At 40.0% G+C, this 20746-nt stretch overlaps 1 protein-coding gene across 1 annotated transcript in view; it reads left to right on the forward strand.

Moving 5' to 3' along the window:
- The window catches only part of LOC107668765 (zinc finger MIZ domain-containing protein 1-like), a 148181-nt gene extending 130715 nt beyond the window's left edge, over positions 1-17466 (forward strand). Inside the window, exons 8-24 of the mRNA XM_016460749.1 lie at positions 6334-6469; positions 7052-7166; positions 7250-7467; positions 7795-7990; positions 8084-8371; positions 8464-8646; positions 8853-8921; positions 9050-9215; positions 9555-9696; positions 10151-10361; positions 10598-10703; positions 10810-10999; positions 11837-11905; positions 12035-12285; positions 12536-12702; positions 13882-14139; positions 15669-17466. Of these exons, the coding sequence (XP_016316235.1) occupies positions 6334-6469; positions 7052-7166; positions 7250-7467; positions 7795-7990; positions 8084-8371; positions 8464-8646; positions 8853-8921; positions 9050-9215; positions 9555-9696; positions 10151-10361; positions 10598-10703; positions 10810-10999; positions 11837-11905; positions 12035-12285; positions 12536-12702; positions 13882-14139; positions 15669-15776 (2873 nt within the window). The 3' untranslated portion in view covers positions 15777-17466. The remainder of the gene's footprint in view (positions 1-6333; positions 6470-7051; positions 7167-7249; positions 7468-7794; positions 7991-8083; positions 8372-8463; positions 8647-8852; positions 8922-9049; positions 9216-9554; positions 9697-10150; positions 10362-10597; positions 10704-10809; positions 11000-11836; positions 11906-12034; positions 12286-12535; positions 12703-13881; positions 14140-15668) is intronic.
- The last annotated feature ends 3280 nt before the right edge of the window (positions 17467-20746 follow it).

The raw sequence follows: 20746 nt of genomic DNA on the forward strand, positions 1-20746 counted from the left end.
CTTATTATATACATTTTGTAAATTTTGAACACAAAAAAGTTACGGACTGCAGCTTCAATAAACGAACATGTAATTGGAATGTGTTGAACTTTGTGAACGATGGTTGTTCTTTTTTTGCAAAAAGAACACATACATGCCTATTAGTCAGTTAAGTATGGATATTACTAACAGTAATTTAAAAAAAAAGGTTAAACATAAAAAAAAAATCTCAAATATGTTTAAGCTGTGAGAATTTTGGCTCTGGCATGATGTTTCCTTGTATACACCGTTATTAGCTTGTGTTTTTCTAGTCTTTTCTTGTATTCCCTTCACAAACCTGCATTTTTCTGGTGTGTGTGTGGCGGTATTACACAAATCTCTATGAAGGCTGTTGGGAAGTTCTTCTTTAAGCTGCTTACGCTCACTGGAAAAGACCTGCATTAACAGATTGACGTATTTAGGATGGATAAATTTGAGGAGGAATTCGTAAAAATTAGACTGAGGAAACCATTATTTTCAAATAAACTGGTTATCCGCAACTTGAACTAAATTCATAATCATTTTCTGTTTTGTTTTTTTCATTGCATGAATGACTTGAAAGCTTTGCATAAAAGCTAGTTTGTCATTTTATAGTTTTCAATAAAAACAGCTTTTAACAGTTTCTACAGTGGTCTCTATTGCCCATGGCCAGCATCTGCTGTTGGATTTCTCTTTGGTTGGTTTTAGAGGTCAGGTAAGGTGCTGTGATGAGCTTAGTGAGGTGAGGATGAAGGGCAGACACAGTATGGCCATGTGGACAAGCAGGGTTGAGTATTTTCACTAAGTGGTCCAGGAAGGTCTGTCGACATGTCTGCCAATTCACTGTGGCATCGGTCTGAGACTCTCACAGATTCACAAATTGAGAAAAAAGGTCTCTGAGGACATATGAAAATATGGCTTGTGTTATGAATTCCAGCCACATTTCATGTTCTAGATGTCCTTGTGAGGTTTGAAATCTTCCCACTTTCCAAAGCTGCACTAGTCAAAATTCCAACGTATTCTGTGAATAAGAAGTGGATGAGACATAGATTGTGTTATTCTTTTAGTGAGATTTGGCCTAGTGAACTGCCTACCTAGCATTTTGAAGCATTGTGGGTTTAAAGCATCATTTAAAGCATGTTTTGTCTTCCAAGATACCAATTTTTTTTTTTTGCCAAATTTGAGCCAAACCTGCATCCTTTACCAAGACAGTAATACTTAAATGTATTGTTAAAAGCTCTGAAAAAAAAAATCCAAGATGGCGGATGAAATCAAATAAAAGTTTACTGCAAGTGAGCTTAAATTTCAGGAGTGAAGTTTATCGATTAAAATGGTATGAAAAAAAAAAAGAAAATAAACTTAAGACAACATTTGTGTGTGCTGTGTATGATCATATATATTGGTGTTTTAGTTTAGCAACATGCTAACATTAACCTCAATTGGAATCAGCTAGCAGAGTGATGTTTATATAGGTGTGTTGTCTATGTAGATTTCTTAAATCAGTCAATTATGAGGTCCCATTTCATTTAGGATGCTGCCTGTGTAGGTAGTAGGACAGCATGGCAGCTCAATATATTTTTGGAACAAAGCCTTTTGATTAAACAGTTAAGTTTCTACTTGATTTTAGCTCAACTCCCTTGTCCAAACCACCTTTTACTGGCATCTACCTTTTATTAGCAACATCATAATCAAAAAGCTCATAATTAGGCATTGAAGCTAGTAAAACCGAGAGTTTGGCCGAGAAGGGGTGCTGGCAGAGACGAAGCGGCCAACCTGAGAAGGAGTGACAGGCAAACATTCTTGGGGCTGCTTCAGACGCGATTTGGGTAACCGAGGGTGACCTGGATTCCCTACATACTGGATCATTTGGGGATTTACCCTGGTCAGTTATTCAAAGCCCACTAAACCTGCTTGGAGAGCCTCTTCTCTAGACAAAGAGCAGACAGGGAGGGGGGTTGGCTTGTGTAGTGTCTGTCTCTCTGGTCTGTTTTGCCAGAAGTCTGTAGAGCCACAGGCTGTTGTCCCCTCAGTAAGATGGTTTCTGCTGCAGTCTGGCACCTTTAGAAACGGCAGAACATGGCTAATATGAGTCACAGAGCTTGTATGGATTGCATGGATCTTACAGCTTTAGCAAATGTTGCTGTCTGCTACTTTGGAGTGCTGTCTTTTTAAGAGTGACAAAACTGTCTTAAAATTATTATTGATCATATTTAGGATGTAGGGATTTTAAAGAGGGTTTTGTTTGAGTTTTTTAATGTAATTTTTACTGTTTTATTTTTTATTTGGCTTTACAGTTTAGTTATTTCGCTTTTATTTTATAATTGTTACTTTTATTTGTACTTTTTTATTTAGTTATTTTATTAATGCACTAACTTTGGCACTAAAATATACTGATGTTATCTAAAAATATATCTGATATCATCTAAAAATGTTTAATGTTATTGAATTTTAAAAGTGGGTGTCAAGTTTTAGAATATACCATATATTAAAAACATTTGTTATCATTTTTGTTTTAGTTTAGTTCATTTTGGAGTCAGTTTTCCTGGTTGTGTTTTTATTAACTACATTAACAAAAATGTTTGACTAATTTTTAGTTTTTGTTAACAGTAACACTGGAAGCACCGCCCACCTTTTCTTCAAAAAAGTATGTATTTATATTAAACATTTTAACTGTTTTATGATGACACAATTTGACACTGTACACTGATTTGTAAATACTGTTAATGTCTTTGTTCTCACCCTGAAATGATTTCTTACACTGTGTTTAACAACCATTTTTGAAGCTGCTGTGTCGTGATAAATGGCACACTAAGTATGCTAAGTCTCAGACTGTATTAGAGTCTGGCTGGTGTAAGCAAACCTCAGTTTTATCGTCTGGCATGGCTTTGTGAGAGCTATGCTCTGTGTTGGTACTCGTCTCTTCCTGCTGGGATCACTGCCTGGTGCACACCGCTGTGAGCCAGCCTTGCCACCATAATGCCCGCTGACATAGACCCAACACACAGCCATGCCACCGAAATGCCCATTGCCACAGAGCTACAGTAGCCTACTGCCAACTTAACACTCAACACAACCCTTTCTGGAGCAGGTGTCTGGCAATGCGAGCAGAACTAAATGAGGGAAGGGATGCAGATGAAAGAAAAACGGAGACTGAGAGAGGCATTTTAATACAGGGAATGAAAGAGAAATGTGATTAATGCCGATTTACTGGTGAGTAAGGATTCATGATCATCATTTGTTAGAGAAACTTTCCTTTTGGTCCTCTCTGCTGCTATTTGGTAATGCTGTAAAATACAGTGGGATGTAAGGACAGCATGACTGTTTAACAAAAAAACAATAAATAATAAAACATGCATGATTTTGTCCACTTTAAGTCAAATAATTCTAAGAAACTCCTCTGTTCCTCTGCGCTTGCACAGTTGTCTACTTGCACAACAGGAGTTCTATGCAGGCGTGACTACTGCAGATTAATTAGATGTCGTTTGTCTTGAAATTCCTCCAATCTTGAGACATTTTGTTCTGCTGCCGGTGCTTCTTTGTGTGGCAGGGTTTATGCAAAATATATTGTATGTACGCTCAATGATATCTTTTCTGTTACTGGAGCATTTCAAGAGTAAATGAGCTAAATATTGGACCAAAAATCAGTGCATCCCTATTGATGAGAGAGATCGCGTTACAGTAAACGTTACGCATTAATATGACAACACGGCCCCGTGGGTAGTGTTGGAGGCGATGATGTTTGTGGGAGAAATGGTGTAGCTGTATTCAGCAAAGTGAGAGGGATATGGTGCGCTGCCGGAAGGTGCCGTGTTGATTAGGAGTTTACTGGTTGAATTGCAGGCAGGAGAGCTCTAGTCTTTGTTACATGTGGGAGGCATGCTAGGCGGGGAACAACAGTTGAAAATTGGCAGGCGGCGTCTGGCTGTAACCTGTCCTATGAGCTCTAAGTTGGTCTTTTGTGAGAAAATAGCAGTTGCCAGCATGCAGAGGTAGTGATTTAGCTGGCCGATAAGCTCTCTGTAATGGCAGGGTAGAATAATTCTCATTGAAGTAGGTGGGTGATTCCAGCCTCCCCCTCCAATCCTGCTGGGACGGCTTTCACGCCTGTCGCAGAGAGGTGAGAAGCGTTCTCTCTGAAACAGACCCCTTTGATATATTTACACAAACGCAATTTTCTCACTGTAATTGTGTGTTTGAACTTGGAAGGGAAAGTGCGTCAGGTGCCGCTGGGATATTGAATAACTTAAAGCTGTTTCTTGGAAGAACTCCAGTTCAGATTCTGCAATGCATTAAGGGTCCATGAATTTTATTCTGAAATGGTTATTAATACAGGCATTAAATGACTAATGTCGCACAAATATGAATGAAAATTCCGCTCCATTACTTCAGTCCTCCTGTGGTTCCAAACCTCTTTGACCTTCTATCTTCCTTAAACCACAAAAAATGATGTTAGGTCGAAGCCCTCTTCCAAACAAAAATGCCAACCAGGGCCTGTCCAACTCAAAAAATGACAAAAATCACCATAAAGTATCAAAAACTGTTCCATACAACAACTTTGTGTGAGGAACTGATCGAAATAAATCCCCTCCACCTTACTTCTCATTTGTGCATTTTCTATATATGAAAGTTTGGAATGACATGAGGGTGAGTAAATGATTTTTGTGTGAACTATCCCTAAAGTGCAGACTGTGGTAAATAAGACTGAGGTGTGTGTTTTTCAGGAGCGTGTGTGCTGGTTTACGTTCCCCCAGCAATAAAAGCGCAGGAGACAGCTGAGCAGTCTTCATAGTCATTACTGGCTGATCGATTTAGAGAGGAAAGAGCCAAGACAGACGTCTGTCTCTCTGCACCAGACTCTGAGAGAGACATTCTGGACTCTTGACACCACCCTCTCTGTTCAAATAGCCGTAGCTATAAGTTTTTTTTTTTACTCATCTACTGTCTGTGAAGTAGATTTAGAGAAGAAAGAGGGGTATTGTTCCATGTATGAACTCGTCTTAGGGGAAAGAGAATATTTTATAAGGTCCCTTGCACAATCTGTTTGATGGCAAAGGAAGACTAGAGGTGCAGCACTACTGAAACAGTTCCTGGCTTTTGTTCTTGTTCTGTCAGCGTGTGATACAGTTTTTGGGAGAATATTTTTTCTTCCTTGTTCTCTGTGGGCAGCTCTGAGTCATTCTATGAAACGGGCACCTTTTTCATGTTGGAAAGGCGATTTTTAAAGTACATTGCTGTATGACTTTAAATATTCTGCCAGACAAAGAATGTCTTTAAGTGCTAATAAATTGCATTGTGCCACCTCAAGTTAAATTATTATTTTGTGGGGCTCCGAACATGTGACATTGGAAATGTGATGAGGTGGAACATTTTTTAAAAAGTGTTAACATTATCAGAATTTGTTTTCTAAATTGTTTACTTTTTTCTAGTTTATATAATTAGTTGAATATGGGGTATTTGTCAAATGTTCATAGCAGTTGTTTGTGTTTAGTGCACTTTATCAGATGTTGTGGACACAAATGGTACTCTTGTCATAGAATGACTCAGCTAGTAGTGAGTATTTATCTAAATAGTGTCACTTGGAAAGTATAAGGACCGTTTGTATGAAGAGCACTTAAATGCAGCAGTCGCGTTTCAGCCGTGTGCGGCGTGTAGAATCGATTAGACCAGGATCTGGCCACATGCCAGCTGCTGCCATCCCGAACCGACTCCATCACCATGGCAAGAGGCTCGTTTTGTCACCTCTCTCAGGAGTAAAGTGCTGCCAGGACACATCACCAGCATGATTCACTGTCCTCAGCACTGATTCTCATCTCCCATTTCTCGCTCTTTCTCTCCCCGTCCTCCATCATCCTCCCTTCACGAGAGGAGAAGACAGGTCTTCTGTGGTAGTATCACTGCTTAAAGTGCACTGCAGATGAAAAGCATATGATCCTATGAGATGCATACTGACAAGCTATTATAGAGGATCCCAAGCATGCTTGTGCCGCTGCTGTTATTGTAGTGACCTCTAGTGGTAAAGACATGAACTGATTAAGATTTTGCAACACTATCACAACACTATTGCAACACTGGCATCACTATCATCACTGCTTACACTTAAGGTTAGATTTGAACTGTAAAAAATACTGACATTCAAACATAAATGACACCTGAAATTGTCAACGTGTTAAGGAAAGATGTGCTAATACTTGGCAGTGAGTTTTGCTCCTGCTAAATAGCAATCTGAAGATAAAATAAGCAAGATGTTAGCCAACTGTTTAGCCAACAGATGATTTGTCTCTGTGCCAAAGATCCTTCCTGATCTCTCTTTCTCTTTGTCTGTCTCTTTCTCTCCAGCTCTCCTGTCGTCCTGGTGTGAGGAGCTGGGACGGCTGCTCTTGTTGCGGCATCAGAAGAATCGTCAGAGCGATCCACCGGGCAAAGTACCCTTGCAGCCGCCCATGAACTCCATGAAGCCCTCACTCTCACATGGGTCAGTACCCAGACAAAGCTCTGCTCTAACCCGACGCTTGCTGGAGCCGTTCCAAGCAATGTTAAACTTACAGTAGTCTCGCCCCTTTCTCAGAATTTCCTCCTAGTGCACTCATCCAGCACAGAATTGTTTGTTTTTATGTGGCATGTGATCTTGAAGACGAGGCTTTTCCAAGAAGCCATTGACCAAGCTTTTGTTAACAGCCCTGTAAACATGACATCAATGAAGGCTGTGCAGATGAAATTCATTCTCACAATGTTCCAAACAACAGCAGATAAAAACATGATATCGTAACATTACCATCTAGGTACGTCAACTAGAAGTTAATAGAGACTGATAGATTGCCAGAGAAAATGCTGAGGAAGTTCTCTAGCTTAGTGATGTTTTATAGAACATTTTGTGCTCCAGGGCTGGTGATTGGCCACTTTCGCAAACATTACAGCTTCTTTTTCATGGAAAAACTAATGTTCTGTAGTCAAGAGGGAGCTTTTCTTTATCGGGCTGTGTTGGAGTCAACTTTACTCTCTCAACACATGTTTGATGCCCCTGATCTCACATTACTGTTTGAACACTGTTTTGTAGTGATGGGTCCTTTCCATATGACAGCGTCCCCTGGCAACAAAACGCTAACCAGGCCCCGGGCTCGCTGTCGGTGGTTACGACGGTGTGGGGAGTTACCAATACATCACAAAGTCAGGTGAGTCACACGTATAGTGTCACTGTATGAAAACAGTAACAGTGATAACATTGATCTTATAACAGATGTTGCTTTTGATCTAGGTCTTGGGTAATCCCATGGCCAATACTAACAATCCCATGAACTCTGGAGGCAATGCACTAGGTACGGGTATGTCAGGCAACAACCCAGGGATCAACTCACCTCAGTTCCCTGGCCAACAACAACAGTTTTCAGCCAAAGGGGGATCCAACCAGGCCTACATGCAGCAAAGCATGTATGGGCGTCCAGGGCACCCGGGAGGAGGAGGCTTTGGTGGAAGGTAATATTTCAAGCATTAGAGATGCCGTTCCAGACAGGATGATGGGAAGTTGTTTGACAAAGTTGCTTTGCATCACTTTGGGAGATTCAATAAGCTATAGAAGAGTCTCCCATTAGTGATACATGACACATGGTTTTAAAGCCCAGCCAATACTCAGTTCAAGGATGTTTTTCTTGAAAGGGATGATATCACCTTCTTGCTGTGCCAAGTGCAAATCCAGGAAAGATTTATGTGGCCTTCCAACTAGTTTTATTCCAATAAATAGACCTTTTTGACTGTGTAAGCTGTGATGTAGATGTTTATGTGTTGTGTATTGCTTCTGCTCAGTTACCCAGGTGGGCCGAATGCTCCAGGTGGCATAGGCATGCCCCCTCATACACGACCGCCCTCTGATTTCACCCAACCTGCTGCTGCTGCCGCCGCCGCCGCCGTCGCTGCTGCCGCCGCCACCGCTACAGCTACTGCCACAGCAACCGTGGCAGCCTTGCAAGAGACAAATAAAGACATGAACCAGTACAACCAGGTTGGTCCCTCACTGGTTTTGGCTTCTTACCCTACCCTGGGTTTCTAAATTAATCCTCTTATTCATCTGAACTGACGTTGGCCTTCTCCACAGGTCTGCTCCTCTTTCCAGATGGGGCCTACGCAAGGCTACAATAACCAGTTCATGAACCAGCCAGGGCCCCGTGGGCCCCCGTCCATGGCTGGAGGCATGAACCCAGCTGGTATGGGTGGTGGCATGAATAGCTCCAACATGAGTGGCCCGCCAATGGGTATGAACCAGCCCAGAGTCCCAGGGATGCCCTTCGGTGGCCACGGCCAAAGGATGCCTCAACAGGGTTACCCTGGACCCAGACCTCAGTCCATGCCCATGCAGGGCACCAAGAGGCCCTATCCAGGAGAGGTAAGACCACCAATGGCTAAAATATTTAATATATTAAATATTTAATTTTGTATTGGCTATTTGTGTTGGTGAACCAACTGTTTTTTTCACAGCCTAATTATGGAGGCCAGCAGTTTGGACCCAATGGCCAGTTTCCCAACCAGCAAGGGCAGTACCCTAACCCAAATGCTTCTAGAGCTCTTCCTTCACCCAATTACCCTGGGCAAAGGATGCCAGGACAACAGGGCTCTGGCCAGTACCCCCCTACTGGAGTAGCCATAGGCCAATACTATAAGGTAAATTCATATTGCTTGGTCTTTGCAATGTTAGTAGACACAATTTTCTTGAGGAAATTGTGTAATTCGGCTCACACTTTGGAAAAGGCCACATTCAGTTTAAACTGGCAAGTTTACTTTTGGTAGGTAAAAGAAAATAAATAAAATATTAATAGCAGCTATCTTGCTTTCTTGCTTTACACTCTGTGTGCTCTTTCCTATTTCAGCAAGAGCCATTTAATGGTCAGAACAACAATTTCTCTGGAGGTGGTTATGGGTATAATCAAGGAAATGGGGTAGGTGGTGAAACTATTGTTTTATTTTCATACACAATTATGTGTAATCTTCCATTTGTACTCAGGGTAAAATGTACAGATTTATTAAAATTACTCCATTCAGTAATCATTTATATCTTTGGTTAAAGCCTCCTCGGCAGGTGGTGAACTACCCACACTCGCCGGTTCCTGGGAACCCCACGCCACCCATGACCCCAGGAAGTAGTATACCGTACATGTCGCCCAGTCAAGATGTCAAGCCCCCGTTTCCTCCAGATATGAAGCCAAACATGACGTCTCTGCCTCCACCTCTAAGTGAGTCACGCAAAGAAACCCCACACACGACCGTTTCATTGCATTGATCTCCGCTCTGTCCATATTACAAACTCGGTCACAGTCTATCAGAATAAACCCCTGAGAACCCTTTGATCCGCCACCTGCAGCTGAGTGGGAAAAAAAGTCCCATTGCACATTTATCTGAGATTCATGCATTTTTCACATCCACTCAGAGCTCATTCATAATACATGTGCTTCGGTGGGAAAGGGTGAAACTAGGTGAGGTGAAAGCCAAACTTGAAAGCATCTTACACATTGATACTATGGTCTACATGGGAAGACTATGAATCCATCTAATCTCAATATTTGTTCCTGTAGCCAACCCCAACGAGGAGCTGCGTTTGACGTTCCCAGTGAGAGATGGAGTGGTGCTGGAGCCCTTCAGATTAGAGCACAACCTGGCCGTCAGTAACCACGTCTTCCATCTGCGCCCCTCCGTCCACCAGACGCTCATGTGGAGGTACGCATGTTACTGCTATAAACTGCGCATGCTCTTGACAATGACATCCTTAATATTTAATGATATTTCTATCATTATTAATATTTACACACTCTCAAGTTTTTCCAAACCTGTATGATTTTCTTTCTACCGTGGAACACAAAAGGAGAAGTTTAGCAGATCGTTCATGCTTCTCATTTTGATAGAATAAAAGTGAATGGTGATTCAGGTCTGTCACAAGTCTTCTGAAGCTACATTTTCCACTAGATTTGAATATATACATAGTCACATTACTGTTATTACTAACTAAAGTTTGAGGTCAGTAAGATCTTTTGTAATGAAAAGTCACCATTCACTTTCATTAAATGGAATATAGCAGTGTGAACATTCTGCAAAACATCTTATTTACAGTATGAGTTGGAACGTTATGAGGACTGTTCCATTAACACTAGACCATTCACCTCATGTCCAACAGATCTGATCTGGAGCTGCAGTTTAAGTGCTATCATCATGAGGACCGACAAATGAACACCAATTGGCCTGCATCCGTCCAAGTCAGCGTCAACGCCACCCCCCTCACTATTGAGAGGGGCGACAATAAAACATCCCACAAACCCCTGCACCTAAAGCATGTGTGTCAGCCAGGGAGAAACACCATCCAGATTACGGTCACAGCCTGCTGTTGTGTGAGTATTCCTCCGCTGCCTTTCAATAATTTATCTGTCTGTCATTTAGTGGCCGTGTCGGGGAGCTGTTATACAGCACGTGATATGAAATCAGATCTCTGCCTTCCCACTACATTTGCTGGTATCAGTTTTATGCTTCCCTGTCTGAAAGCTGAATGGTACAGATACTGTATCATGTAAAGGATATTCTGATGTGAAGATGCTTGCTAGCGGTTTGTTGTTTGGTCTTGTTGCAGTCGCACTTGTTCGTGCTGCAGCTGGTCCATAGGCCATCGGTGCGATCAGTTCTGCAAGGGCTCCTCAAGAAGAGGCTCCTTCCTGCCGAACACTGCATTACCAAAAGTAAGTAGATGCTGCATTCTTTGGAATCTGTGGATGTCTGTCACTCTGTATTATCATCTTCATCAACCCCTAATCTTTGCAATGTCTCTTGTCTGTTCTCCTGCAGTTAAAAGAAACTTCAGTAGCGTAGCAGCGTCCTCTGGGAATGCCACACTAAATGGAGAGGATGGAGTAGAGCAGACAGCCATCAAAGTGTCCCTCAAGTGTCCAATCACATTCCGACGGATCCAGCTCCCTGCTAGGGGACATGACTGCAAACACGTGCAGGTACGCATCGTTGAAGTGTTCTTAATCATGTTCTTGTTTTCCCAAGAAAATCTAGAAATCTAAAGATAAAAATCTAAAGATACATTTCCAGAATTAAGATGATATAAGTTTTGTTGTTGTTGTTGTTGTTTGTCAGCCAAACCCCTTAGACCTAAAATGTTTCATTGAATAACCCCCTGAGAATTAAGTTAATATTTCAATAGTTCAACCACATTTTCACATGTTCACGGTCCTCTGATGTTGATTAGTGGTCACATGTCATGCAGGTAAACTGTTTGAGATGTGTGTGTGTATATATATATATATATATATATATATGTATATTTTGTATGTATTTATTTAATTTTAATAACTGAATTAATGATCAACTCACAAACCTTACAGTTCCCTCATGAACAATTTGGGAAACCCGGATTTAAGATAATAATTCCTTATCAGAGTCATTAAAATAAATGTTGATGTTTATGATTGTAACAAGCAAAACCTATATGACAAATGTGTAAAACATTTTTTAGGAAAAACTAGAAAAACTTATTAGGAAAAATGTATATCATCTTGTTATTTTCCTCATTTTAAGGATGTTTAGACTTATTACTACAAAACAATAAAAATACTGATTATCATAATGATAATTTTAGATTCTCACTCATTTGCATTATGTAAATAAATGTGTTTGGGGATTTCCCACATCATCAATGCAAAACTTGTGGCAAATGTGTGAATCAAAACAAATTGTGCGAAAATCCCACAATCCTATGCCACTGTTACTGCAATTCTCTCTCTCTCCCTCTCTCTCTCTCTCGCAAATAAATGTGATGCGCTGTTCCTCTTGGCTGTGTGTTTTATATGTTTCTGTCTGTCCCCAGTAAAACAGCATTATTGGAAGGGCTGGAGGTGGATCAGTACATGTGGGGAATTCTCAATGCAATTCAAAAGTAAGTTTATCACTCAAACGTTGGATCACACAGTTCAGTAAGTGCCCTGTAAAAATGCACCCAAGATATGATTGTTAAATTATAAACATCCCATTATTCGCAGTCATGAATGTTGTTCCATTCTTGCAGTTCGGAGTTTGAAGAGGTCACCATCGACCCTACGTGTAGTTGGAGGCCGGTGGCCATAAAGTCAGACATTCATATAAAGGAGGACCCAGATGGCCCTCTGGCCAAGCGTTTTAAAACCATGAGTCCCAGTCAAATGATCATGCCTAATGTGATGGATATGATCGCCCAGCTGGGTCCCGGCCCTTCACCCTACACCCCCCTCCCCCCTCAGCACGGAGGAAACAATGGCGAATATGGGGGCCAAGGTAGAGGTCAGTACCTGATCAGATTCTGTTTTTTCCTTTCTGTCTGTCTCATAAAACAGTCCTTAGCATTTTACAAGCTTCATTGTTTAGGTACGCTTAATTTTTTCCCTTCAATCGTAACAGTCAGAAGAACTTGCGCCTGTGAGCTCTTAACAGGCTGGTTTGCCATCCAAGCTGTCTAAACCTCTCTAGCTCTTTGTCTCTGCGATTCTGAGGTCATCGCTCCTCATTACCGTTTCTCTGTTTTGTGCATCAGGCAATAGTTACCAGGGCCATGGAAACTTTGACTTCTCTCACAGTAACTCTGGTGGCGGAGCTCCCATGAATGACTTCATGCACGGACCCCAACTCTCACATCCTCCAGACGTGCCCAACAGCCTCATGGCTCCCGACAAGCCTCTCGCCCACAGCATGCCCGACTCGGTAAATCACTTCATACCCTTAGGTTTCCAAGCAACAAGAGCTGATGTTTGAGACATATTTTACTTTTTTTGTATTAAAATTGGTAACAAATTACTCCAAGATAGAGACCCCCCCACACACACACACACAATCTCCTTAAAAATTTGAGGTCCAATGATACTAGAGTAAAATGATGCATTTAAAAAAAAAAAAAGGGAAGGAAGGAAGTGGCTAATACCTTAAAGGGTTAGTTCATTGTCATCATAATTGTCATCATTTACTTTTAATTTTTGTGTGTCAGGCGTTAGAAGAAATCTCATTGGTTCTTGAGCATCACATGCACGTTTGGGCTTCCATGTTTACCAAATGTAATGTGCGTTATGTATGTATGTCGATCATTGTTTAAAAATGTATATAAAATAAAAATGAAATCTGTTTATATAAAGTGATCAAACCTGTTTACAGGACTTGGTTTAAACCACTCAATTCATAATGGATTTCTTTTATAATGCCTTTATAACCTTTTTGAATCTTTTAAGTTTTGGTTACCTGGACTTTCAGTTGACTTTCAGGTTGCATTAAAATATCTTAATAAGGGATGAATCTGTAGCTTGTGAAAGAAAAAATTTTGCATTCTGTGTTAGCATGGTAAACTTTGTCTAAGAGGTTTGGTCCCTAATTCACCCCTTTTAAAGCCTCACCGCTACAGCTATCAAAGCATGTATGCACCTCCGGAAATAACTTGAGAGAAAATTACTGTCAGACTTTGCCTGCTGGCTTACCAGTTCAGTACTGCCATTAACATTATTACTTTTAATACTAACATAAAGTGTTTCAAAATAAAAGTCTCATATTTTACACCTGCTGTGAGCAATGATCTTCTTACTAATCAATCTGCAGGTCTCTGTTTTTATGTGTTGATTTCAAACTCGAAAAATCTAAATCGCCCAAAAGTATGCAAATGAACTATTTTCCTCTTAGTATTAAGACCAAAGTATACTTCGGTTTTGCGTAGATGAATTTGTCAAATATATTGTTTTGCAAATCATCTTCGTTTTATGAAGGTGTATGTGCTCTGGAATCATCTGCATGGCACCTGTCTTGCTCTCTGTCTGTCTATGGCTGCCACTCGAGCTCTCTCTGTCGGAGTGCTCCACTTTATGCAGATAGACTCATCGCTCCTCTCTCCTCCCTCCGCAGATGCCCCGTCCCGTGAGCGCTGATCAATCCCATGCTTCCATGCAGCCAGGCATGCACGCAGTTCCTCACCCCAACAGCCAATCAGCTCAGCCATTGCATCACACCGGCCCCCCATCCTCCCAGCCCCCACGCCAGCCCCTGCCCCCCCAGCAGCCAGGCCAAAACAGTCACCCACATGCCGACATGACCTTCAATCCCGCCGCCGATGGGCAGGCAGGTGGCCAGGGACCTGCAGACATGCCCGAGCCTTCTCTGGATGTGAGTATATACACTGATGGTTGTATGGGCTTCTTCCATTTCTAGAGTCATGTGCTACTTACATTTCTCACACAGTCATGTAAGACTCACGCTTTCGTCATGGTCCAAAGCTCTGAGCAATCTGAAAAGTTCTGATTTAAGGAATATTCTGGATTCAGTACAAGTTAAGCTCAGTCTTTTGAGCATTTGAGGCATAATGTTGACATAATTACCACAGAAATTAATCTCTGGGTTACAATGAGAAAATTACAATGGAATTGAACATTTAGAATTTAAATTGAGTCTGCGAGCATTAAAATATAAAAATTGTACTTACTAAATCTTTGTTTAAAGTTATATCCAATTTTAGAATGTCTTGACAGCTTAATGCCATATACCCTAAAAGATTATTGCCATAAACCTCTAAATGATTATTTAAACAGCTTTACAGCTCAAATAATACTCAAACAACAAATAACGCTCAAATAACACTACTTTTGACAAATTTAATTTACCTGCCATTTATAAAATTATTAGCTTAAAGGGATACTCCACCCCAAAATGAAAATTTTGTCATTAATCACTTTACCCCCATGTCGTTCCAAACCCGTAAAAGCTTTGTTCGTCTTCGGAACACAATTTAAGATATTTTGGATGAAAACCGGGAGGCTTGTGACTGTCCCAGTGACTGGCAAGTAAATAACACTGTCAAGGCCCAGAAAAGTATGAAAGACATCGTCAAAATTGTCCATCTGCCATCAGTGGTTCAATCTGAATTTCATGAAGCGACGAGAATACTTTTTGTACGCAAAGAAAACAACAATAATGACTTTATTCAACAATTCGTCTCCTCCGCGTCACCGTAGCACCATTTTGGAGAGTATCCACTGAACGCAAACCGCGTATGCTGTTCTGTGTCAGCCGCACCACACGGATTTGCGTTCAGTGGATACTCTCCAAAATGGCGCTACTAGACGCGGAGGAGTCGGAATTGTTGAATAAAGTCGTTATTTAAAGTCTGTTAAGTATTCTCGTCGCTTCATAACGTTATGGTTGAACCACTGATGGCAGATGGACTATTTTGACGATGTCTTTCATACTTTTCTGGTCCTTGACAGTGTTATTTACTTGGCAGTCAATGGGACAGTCACAAGCCTTCCGCTGTTCATCCAAAATATCTTAAATTGTGTTCCGAAGACGAACAAAGCTTTTACGGGTTTGGAATGACATGGGGGTAAGTGATTAATGACAAAATTTTCATTTTGGGGTGGAGTAACCCTTTAATTATTAGCCAAAAATTGTCCCAGTTCATTTCTATTCTCAGAGCCTCATTATAACCTCATTTTTTATTTTATTTTTTACAAGGATTGAATCAAAAGTTTTTTGTTGTTGTTGTTTTTCCTTCTTATATCATGCCACAAATATTGTCATCTGAGCTTAACATGTATTGAACCCAGTATATTTCTGTGTATATTCCCAGTATTTTTAAGTTTCTTTATGGTCATTTGCAAGATTGTAACGTAAATGTGTCTGTCTGTCTCTCTCTGTAGCTTCTGCCAGAACTGGCGAACCCAGACGAGTTGCTGTCATACTTAGACCCTCCTGACCTCCCAAGCAGCAGCAATGACGATCTGCTTTCCCTTTTTGAGAACAACTGACTTTATTCAGTCGGCCTTTTGCGGAGGTCCTAATTTGTTTGGCTGTCAGGAATCGAGAGGCACCTGAAGACTGACTCTGTACTTTGCAAACAGGAAACAGCCATCCTTTTGCCTCTTCCTCGTGTAAATATCTCACTCTTTTACAAGCAACTTTTTCCACACATATATGGCAGCCATGTTGGTTGGCATTAAAGTGATATCTTTCAATACTAATGGAAATACATGTGCAGCTATAATCAGTTCATATGAATACGTCACACAGAACTGTGTGTGTGCTCACTAGGAAAGTATTGTAGCATTTTTAATTCAGATTTTTTTTTCCTTTTGTGAAAAGAAGACCTGAATAGAATATATATATATATATATATATATATATATATTTCTTCCTGTACCGGCCTCTGTGTGTCCGCAATCTCTTGAAGGTTTGTTCTTCCAAGCTCTACCACCACAGCTTCCCAAGTCCTTGTCTGCTGGATGTCCACACTGTTTGTCTGTCCATCTCCCTCGAAAAAGCACAAGAGAATGCGTCAAACTGCACCTGGAAGCCTGTAAAGAAGACCATAAAAGGTAAAAAAGATAATCTCGGAATCACCAGAATGATCTAACCCTCCCATCCCAGAGACTAATGATGGGAGTTTTGCGAAAGTCCTCCAAAAACTCTCACGCCACAGGACACGAGAATGTGTTCTGTTCTAGTACACCGCGCAGCTTTGCACCTCATTTTGTAATGTGATTCATATGTCCAGCACCTTCAGACATATGCATCATGTTCTAAACAAATGCTAGAGGGCATCACGGCATGCATTCTTTTCCTTCTCGAGACAGAATTGCAAACATTTCAGCACTGTACCCATAATATTGTGCGTCTTCCGACAGACTGTTCCTCCTCCCGCAACGTCCTGTGGATTCTCCACACTAGCGGTCACAGAGCAAGAAGAAAGCAATTCACATTTCAAAGGGAAGTCAGTCTTGTGTCATCCGTCTTCTCTGTGAGTTCTCTTCATGCATGAGGCTTGGTCGTCTTAGGCCCTTGATGTTTGTACCCCTCTTCTGACAAACTGCATACAATGTTGAAACATTCACTGTTGCCAGTGGCCCCTTATTTTAAGTGATACTGTTTTTTTTTTCCTCAATCATTTCTTCTGTTCTGTTTTAATTCAGCCTTTTATTCATGAACTGTTGTGTTAAAGTTTTATTTTATAATGCACAATATATTGTTCATATAATGGTAATTATTTGTTTGTTTCTGTTGTTACAATTGTAAAAATGTACAAAAATGTGTACATTTATCACAAGATGTCCATGGATTACCAAAGTTATGCACCCTGATTTGACAAGGTGGCCCAAACCTATTTTGACAAGCCCATTTTTAAATTGTTACCCATAGAATTTAATCAAATGTATAGTGTTTCACTTTTAGCAATTTGTTTACATGTAATATCATAGTTATTACACAGCAAACAATGAAGAAAGTGTTAGAATGTTATATATTTATAGATTTTTACTTTTTAATTCAATTATATAATGAAGATATATATTATCTCAATACCCATCAATGCATTCAATTCTTACAGAAAATGTACATTTCAGTAAAAATCCAATCAAACTTTTATATCAGCAGCTTAGTGAAGGTTAACAACGTTCATGTGTACAAGATGGATTTTCTATAAGATTTCTTTGTTTTTGTTTTTAAATCAAAATGGCCCGCTTGAATAATTGTCAGTATTTATGATATTTGTAACGACATTTCCGAGATACTGATGTTACTCAAAGACTGTTGAAGAAGGCTGACATCTGTACAATTGAATAATGTTTGAGAAGTGTTTTGTTGGATGAAACATCACCATTGAAAAATGTTTCCATTTTAAGTTATTTTTTTATGATTTGCAATATTAGTTTTTTTTTGTTTGTTTTTTTTCCCTGTTCTTCTTGGTGTAGAATTATGTACAAAAATGATGTTTGTCGTTGACAATTTAAATACTTAGAACTCCCAACAGGAAAACGTGGGTTCAAGTTCTATAGCGTTTGTCTGTAGTTCACTTGTATATCCTTTTTCAAAGATGCACTACCACATATTCGTTCCCACTTTGTAGACACAAATAGGCATAAACTGAACTTAAAGACTCGGCTCTGAGCTGTCACGTACTATCGATGTACAGTCGTTGAAGAGGCAGTGAGTGCTCGGGCAGGAACAGAAAGGTTTGAATGAAATAGACGGTGTGTTCACTACTCAGCCACAGGTGAGGGTTCAGTGAGGGTCGAAGGAAAAGGGGGGAAGGGGCACATTAGGGATGCATGTACATATGTAAATGATAAATAGAGACACGTTAACAGAAGTGTATTCATTTTCCCCAGGGGAATGTGCATTGTGTATTTAGAATTTGTAAAGCTTGCATCCACCCATCAGAATCTAAATTGGGTAAAATGAATCTGTGTTTGTTAGCGTCTGTGGAACCTCTAAGCATTTGTTCACTTTTGTAAAATATTCATCCCACATGACTGAGGAATTTGGGGAGGGGATAAAAAGAGACACATTTGTTTTACATTTGTGTAATATTTAGCTTACGTGTATTGCTCCATTTATTGTACTTAATAAGGTGCTACAGAAGATAATGAAGAAAATCCTGGGGAAATAATTTGGACAATAGGGACACGGGGCCAGGAGCGGTTCCAAAAGATTGTAACCAAAATCCAGAGTTTGTACAATTTTGATATCATGATCAGGAAATTTAAAAACAAATATGAGGTACAATCTGAGGTGATTGGCACCAAACGTTGCAGTTGTCTTTGCTTGTACATTCTGTTGTACAATCATTTCATATTCTAAACTGGTCAAAAGAAGAAAAAAACAACAAAAAACTAATTGTGATTTTTAGTCTTGCAAAACTGTATGTAGTTAGATGCTGTGACATCCTAATATTTATCTAATAAATATGTATTCAGATGAAACAACCTTCCGGCATTTCTGATGTTTCATTTGGTGTGCATGCGTAGCTGTGAGAATCTGCAGTGAAAAACCACAGGGCTTTACAGTTACTGCAAGAAAACAACCACAAAGTACAAAGCAGAAGTGGGAGGCAAATGTTTTCTATGTGTAAAAAAAGGCTTTCTCATGGGAGCACATGGGGGATAACCAGGGGTTAAATTGGGATTTGTTATGTGGGTGGGCTCTATGGTATCGAGCTTATATATGTGTGTGTGTGTGTTGTTTTTTGCAAATATGATTTATTCTGAAGCAATATTCTCATCAGTTTTCTATCAGCTGTGACATAAATCTGCGTGTTTTTTTATATTTTATCCAAGGGCATTTTTTTACATTTTTTTTTACCTTTATTAGAGAGGGCGTTTTCCCACTAATCTCATTAATACTTTCATTTCAGATTCTTACATTTGATCTATAAATTCAATTATAATAATGTGATTATCTATACGTTATCAAATTAAATCATTTACACTGAAAAATACAACTGCATTAAATAATATGAGATTATTTAAAATATTTTTGAATATACAAACAAGAAATGATGGTGGAAATAATACTTTTCAACTAAATGAAAGCGCCAGTAGGTGCCAGTAGTGAGCGTTTAATGAGTGAGTCATTGAGTCGTTCATTCAAACGATTCGTTCAAACGGCAGATTCATCAGATGTTTATGCATGGGCTAAAGAAACTTTGACTCAACCGATTCGTTCTAAACACGGAATCAATCAGCAATGAATCGGCTGTTTGCTGTGAGGTGCGCTGTGTTCCGCCTAAAATGTAAGTGAACTAATATTATTGTATTTTCTTACTGAACTGTTTATAGAACTATTAAACAGTCGTAATGGTGAAAACGTTGTGTGATGTTGCCTAACTAACTGCATTTTAAATATAAAAACTTCCCATTTCGGGTAAATGGAATTCTGATTTGGGAATGGCTAATTCTGATTGGGTGGGTAAGACAGTCATTTGGGTGGGCTCAGCCCACCCCTGCCCATGCCTGGAGCCGGTGTCCTGACATTTTATCCCATGGACATACCGGTAATAAATACCTAGACGCCTCATTGGCCGCTCGACCGCACGTCAACGTCGCCGCCGTATTGGTGAAGGCAACTCTCCATAACTCTCATATCGGGACAGGCGAAAACATACCTGACTCGTTGGCAGCTTGGGCATCTACAAACCGTCGCACAATAATAAAAACAGATCTCGGGATATTATATTTCACAGGTAAGACTGAACAGTTGTTTCTGTATGTTTTTTGGTCATTTTTAGCTTTATGTTGACAGCTTAATTAGCCACCAGTGTCAGACTATTAATAGCTAGCGATATCGCTAGTAAGCTGTGAAAGCTGAGACTTTATATGAAATCAAAGTTTAAGTTAATTCTTAAGTTTTAACTTTATATTGTAGTTTATATCATAAAGTAAATGGTGTTATGAGCACAATATGTACAGTGAGCACTTTGACAAGACAATGCCAGACTGTCAGGATTAGGGATGGAGCTAAAGCATCTCTCTTTAATTTCACTAACGTTACTTATTTACAAAGAGTACAGGTGCATCTCAATAAATTAAAATGTCGTGGAAAAGTTCATTTATTTCAGTAATTCAACTCAAATTGTGAAACTCGTGTATTAAATAAATTCAATGAATGTAAACGTTATCGTGTTTTTATCCAGAAAACCCGCAGCTCCTCCGTTTACCTCCATTTATTTTTAAGGCAGTCTTGCCTTCACAAACATGGCGGACGCGTTGACGTATCGCAGCAACGAGTCAAAGCGGCCAATGAGGCGTCTAGGTATTTATTATGTCTTATGTTTTATCCTACCCGTCGGATTGTTCTACCAGGGCTTACTGCGCATGCGCACATCAATATTGCGTCCTTTTTCTCACGCTAAATAACAATATTTAATGTATCTGCATTATTGTAAGGGCAGGTAGGGTTGGGGTAGGTGTAGACTTTAATAAAACACAATCTAATAGGTAGAAAC

Source organism: Sinocyclocheilus anshuiensis, unplaced genomic scaffold, assembly GCF_001515605.1.
Source record: "Sinocyclocheilus anshuiensis isolate Anshui unplaced genomic scaffold, SAMN03320099.WGS_v1.1 scaffold72, whole genome shotgun sequence".
Lineage (NCBI taxonomy): Eukaryota > Metazoa > Chordata > Actinopteri > Cypriniformes > Cyprinidae > Sinocyclocheilus > Sinocyclocheilus anshuiensis.